At 32.3% G+C, this 6000-nt stretch overlaps 1 protein-coding gene across 1 annotated transcript in view; it reads left to right on the top strand.

Moving 5' to 3' along the window:
- The first annotated feature begins 467 nt into the window (after window positions 1-467).
- The window catches only part of HDX (highly divergent homeobox), a 108359-nt gene continuing 102826 nt past the window's right edge, over window positions 468-6000 (top strand). The window contains exon 1 of the mRNA XM_066357050.1: window positions 468-614. Coding sequence (XP_066213147.1) covers window positions 468-614 — 147 coding nt within the window. The remainder of the gene's footprint in view (window positions 615-6000) is intronic.

Genomic DNA, 6000 nt, shown 5'->3' with positions numbered 1-6000 from the left:
TATCTTAGAAGGAAAATAAAATAAAAACACACTTTTGTTCCAGAGAACAGCTTCTGGCTATAAGACATATTCCAGATGCCTGGCTTGACAAAAAACAGTCAGTGTCCCTGTTGATAATTGACCACGTATGGCTACCACCATCTCTGACTTTACTAGCCATAAATATTTATTTTAGTGAAAGAGACTTTTTTCCTTCATGTACTGACACTACCCAGATAAGGACTTTCCTTTTGTTGTCTTTAGAGTTAGTACGTTTTCTGAGCAAATTCAATGTGTTTGCATTATGTATAATTTTCAGTGAGAACCTGTCTCCCTTTAGCACACAAATTATTGCCCATTACTGTGAATTAATTGACTTAAAAAATCTTTCAGCCTCAAAGGACTAAAATTGGTTTTGAAAAGACGTGCCAGTTCTACACATACCAAATTTTATTTCCAATTTTCAGAGTATCTTCTTTTATTTTTAGATGAATCTACGTTCTGTATTTACTGTAGAACAACAAAGGATTTTACAGCGTTATTATGAAAATGGAATGACAAATCAAAGTAAAAATTGCTTTCAGCTCATATTACAGTGTGCACAGGAGACTAAGCTGGACTTCAGTGTAGTCAGGGTAAGTATTGAGGTCTTCCACTCTTGAATTTGTAGCTTTTTATTGCAAGTAATAATTGCTTGATGTGAAAAAGTCCATCAGGGTTTGAAGCCACTAATTTTATAAACAGCTTCATTTTCCTGGTATAAAAATATTATTTTTAAATAACTAGAGCTAATTATTTAGTGTGTATTTGTTTCTATGGATAACTTGAAAAACCTAAAATTTTTTGCATTGTAAATATATTTTTAAAAATCCCAGTCCTTTGAACTAGGTAAAATGTTATGTAAATTATAAAGAATTCGGTAAACCTGTTTCATTAAACAGTATCTTTAAAATTAGATCTTGATCTTATACTTTCTTTAAATATAGACTTAATATAGGTATAACCTTACAAAAGAATATGAATAAAACAGGCATTACTGAGGAAATATTGTATATCTAACATATTTTCTTGTTGTATTTGAATTTTTCATCAGATAGTTATGATTTTAACATTTTTGTCATTTTAGGAAAATCTAGACTTTCTTATGAATACTTACTTTTTTAAGTAAAACGCATGCATTTTAATGGGTTAGCCAGTAAGGGACAAGAAATCACAAGGAGGAAATGTTCCTGGATCACAATTATAGTTATTCACCTGTAAAAGTCAGAGAGCTGCCAAATGTTTGTGAAATCAATGAGAAGGTGATAGAGAAGAGACAGGAGATATGTCCAGTAGAAGAAGTCACAGATTTCACTGAGTGCATAGCTTCTTTCATATTTTCTGGACATGCTACAAATTTAAATATTAACAAGTTTCCCATCATTCATTCATCAAGCTAATATGAGGAAGAGAAAGAATATCATTTTTAAGGTTATTTTCTCTCAAAAGAACTTTCAAAGATTCCAAAGATAAAAATCTCTTGATAAGTAAAATTCTTTGTGAAATCTATTTTTTAAAGACTAAATGATATATTTACCTTCAAATAGGGAATTATGTCAGTAATTCTAAGGTTGTGGGAACATGCAAGGTATCTGTTGCTTATTAGTTGAGATCAATCATCATATTTATATTTGTTGAAGAACTAGAAATATTTCTTATTGATAACTTTACATTTCTTATTTGAAATGCCTTCAGTAAACCAAGAGAAAAATGTTAACTTGCCTTAGTAAAAGTAATATAAAATGTGTATCATTTCAAGTTGATGAGATTTTATTTTATAAGTGTAAACTCACCCCCTCCCACACACACACTCTTGGTAACTTTTCTTTTTTTAATATTATTTTACCATTACTTTTAAGTGAAATGTGTTCTTAAGCAGCTGCTTTGTGAACTGTGACCTTTCCTATTTCAAATTTGTTATTTCAATCTTCCCTAAGAACTTACTTGATTATATTTGAATATTGAGAGTGCTGGAATCCACTGGTTTATAGTTATGCTACTACAAATGGTGTGAAATCTAAAACAAACAATGAAAATAAAAGAAATGAATTCAAAGAGTGCAAGCTTATAGGTAAAATGTTATGTAAATTATAAAGAACTCGGTAATCCTGTTTCATTCTCTCTGCTATAGTACAGAATAAATTGTACAGAAATTTGGTCTTCCTAATCTAAGTTCTAACACAAATTTGTGGCTTTTCCATTCTGACAAAAAGGAAGTTTTTTACTCATCATTCCACAACCTCCTTAACCCTCAGTAGTTTACTTGCTTTGTATGTTCTATTTGGAAGAGACTTTTTCTTGGTTTTAATATAGTTCCCCCCCCCCTCAAACTTGAATCCCATTTTACGAAACTTGATCTTAATATGATTAGAGCTTAAAAGGTTAAAACATCCATGCAAAAAATATATATACTGGGGTAATGGAACAGGAAAACAAACAAGAAAGTATAAAATAAGGAAAAGAAAATAAATTTGGAGAAAATGAATTTTGAAGAGAGAAATGAAAAGAATTTTAGGAACACTGAGATATGATGACCCAAATATGTTTCCATTTTTGTATAGTCTATCACTTTGTTAGTCCAAACTTCAAATTCTTAATTCTATCTTGTTTGACCCACTTTTTATCTCTCTCCAATGAGATATTTGGAAAGTGAAATCATTAATATCCTATAAGTATTGGTAATTTTTTTTTATAGAGACAGAGAAAGAGAGAGTCAGAGAGAGGAATAGATAGGGACAGACAGACAGGAACGGAGAGAGATGAGAAGCATCAATCATTAGTGTTTTGTTGTGACACCTTAGTTGTTCATTGATTGCTTCCTCATATGTGCCTTGACGGGGGTGGGGGGTCGGGGGTGGCTAAAGCAGACCCATTAACCCCTTTGCCCAAGCCAGCAACCTTGAGTCCAAGCTGGTGAGCTTTTGCTCAAACCAGATGAGCTCGTGCTCAAGCTGGTGACCTCGGGATCTTGAACCTGAGTCCTCCGCATCCCAGTCCAATGCTCCATTCACTGCGCCACAGCCTGGTCAGGCAGCATTGGTAAATTTTGTATTATGTGACTGAAGGACTTTTTATTCATTTTTTTTTTTTAAGAAAGAGGGTGAGATGCGGGGAGGAAGAGAGACAGTCTCCTGCATGCACCTGGACCAGGATTTACCGAGCAAGCCCCCTACTGGTGGATGCTCTGCCCATCTGAGGCTACTGCTCTGTTGCTTAGCAATCAAGATACTTTAGAGCCTGCGGTGAGGCGATAGAGCCATCCTAAGTGCCCGGGACCAACTTGCTCAAACCATTCAGGACATCACTGCAGGAGGGGAAAAGAGAGAGAGAGAGCAAAATGGAGAGAGAGAGAGAGAGAGAGAGAGAGAGAGAGAGAGAGAGAGAGAAAGGGGAGGGGTGGAGAAGCAAACGGTTACTTCTGTGTGCCCTGATCAGGAATCGAACCCGGGACATCTATATGCCAAGCTGACACTCTACTGCTGAGCCAACCAGCCAGGACAGAATAACTTTAAAAAAAAAATATTCAGTTATTTGGAACCCTCAGACAATGAATTTTTTTTATTTTCAACATATTAAATGGAAAATATTTCTTAGTATTTACTTTACTACTTTTACTTCAATAGAGATTATTAAAAATAGTTAAACACTTTATTACTCAGAGTTTTAATATGGAAATCAGTTATTGTACTGTGTTCACGTAATAACGCTCACAACATGGGAAGGTATACGGGGTGATTTTCTTCTTTAATAAAGAACACAAGACTAATGATTTCTCACATCGATTCCCTTGTGTGTGTGCGTGTGTGTGTGTGTGTGTGTGTGTGTGTGTGTGTGTTTTCCTTCTTTTCCTTTTTAGTGAGCAATATATATTTAGTAAACATTGTTAGTTTTGGGGCTAACGAGTTGCCTCCAAAAGGAAACTCGATCACCAAGGCACCTCATGTCTTTTCTGTCTAATTTGTTATAGATTAAAATACAAGGCTTGATAAAATATATGTATAAAACAAAATAAAGTGGGTTTTAAAGTCTGGGGATCTCCTTTTAGTAAAGTACACAGATTTTGTGACATCTATGTTGGCTGCCTTCCAAGGTTAGAGAGTTGAGTTTTATATGCACACAATATTCTACTGAATTTTACTTTGTAGTGGGTACATAATATAAATACCTAGTGAATTATGTAAATAAATATTTGCACTATCGAAGTAAGCTATAAATGAACAATGCACGAAGATCACTCTTAAACTTCCTGTGTTAAGGTAGATATTCTGGTATTATGATGAGAATATGGTAAGCTGTTTGTTTTCTTAGGAATATTGCAGAGCTGCCTTTCAAAAGTAGTAGCTCTTGAGTTCAAATTTACCAATTCACAATGCTTTTCTCGTTTAAAGTTTTTAAATATAATGCTTATGTATTTTTACAAAACTGTATGCATCATAATTTCTTTGCTTATTTTTGTGCTTTAAAAGCCATATCACGGTAATGTATTTAGAATATTTATAAAATTCACCTTTTTGAAACATATATTAAAACTATATTTATCAAAAATACATTTTATTAGATATTTTTTTTTAGTATATACTTTAAAACCTTTTAGATTTTCTCCCTTGCCTCCTCTTGTGACATTTATATTCATTTGTCTCTTTAATTATAATTTTCACTTCTGTTTAGTAAAACTAAATCAGAGTTAATTTAAAATTCCCACACCCTCATGTGAAGCAAAATTGAGCTATATCAGTTTCTGAAACATTTTTTTTTTACTAGAGAACATTAATTATAAAAGTATTAAACGGCCAACAAAGATGACTGTTTCAGGAGTTTCTCAACATAGTGGAAGGATAATATGCTTTCAGATCAAGTAAAATTGATTTTGAATCCTTATAGTAAGAATCCACAAACCACTTAACATTTCTAAACCTCACCTCCACCTACTCAATTTGAAAAATAATACCTAGCAAAGGAGCCTCTATATATGTGCATTCAATACTTGATAACTTTTATTTATAGTATCACAGCAAAATTAATATATTTGATAATTTTTGTGATATTCAAAAGCATGTCACATAAAAGTTAACCAAATATATTTGTATCATGTCTGTGCAAAGCTAGTTTATTTAATATTTTCCTTCATTTATTTTTTAAATAATTCTTAATAAATGAATGTGTTTGGGTATTTTATAATATGGTATAGATTTTGAAGTAATTATAAAATTTATTAATCATATTATAGAATAATATTTTATTGCATATTTTAAAAAGAATCATAATTTAGCATTGTAATACTAAGATTATTATAATAAATTATCTATATAAAAGTACATACTTTATAATTAAATACTAAATGCTAACCACTAGTGTTATTTTTATTAATAATATATTTTGTTTATAAAAGTAATACATATTCACACTATAAAATTTGGTAAGGAGAGAAAAGTGTAAAGAAGAAAATAACTACCATAAATTAATGACAAACTGAGAAAAATATTTGCAACTTATAACTAAGCATTGCTATCTTTAGTAAAAAATTGCTCTTATAAATCAATTAAGAAAAACAAATACCCAATATAAAAATGAGTAAAAGAAATAGAAAAGCAATTCTATCAAAGTTATATAGTAACCATAGACATTCAAATCAAAAAAGCAATTATATACCTTTTATTAATTCCTGGGATAAAAAAAAGACTACAAAAAGATAATGCAAAGTTTCCTAAGGGAGTGAAGAAACAAGAACTCTTATACATATATCGCTCAATAATTTGAAAATATCAGCCCTGGCCAGTTGGCTCAGTGGTAGAGTGTCTGTCTGGCCTGTAGATGTCCTCAGTTTAATTCCTGGTCAGGACATGCCTGAGAAACAACCATCTGTTTCTCCATCCCCTCCCCCTCTCCCTTCTCCCTTCTCTCTATCTTTCTCTTCTCCTCCTGCATCCATGGCTCCGTTGGAGCAAGTTGGCCCCAGGCACTGAGGATTGTTCCATGGCCTCA

The sequence above is a fragment of the Saccopteryx leptura genome, chromosome X, assembly GCF_036850995.1.
Source record: "Saccopteryx leptura isolate mSacLep1 chromosome X, mSacLep1_pri_phased_curated, whole genome shotgun sequence".
NCBI lineage: Eukaryota > Metazoa > Chordata > Mammalia > Chiroptera > Emballonuridae > Saccopteryx > Saccopteryx leptura.
Note: the sequence above shows the minus strand (reverse complement) of the source record. Positions and strands in the feature narration are given on the sequence as shown.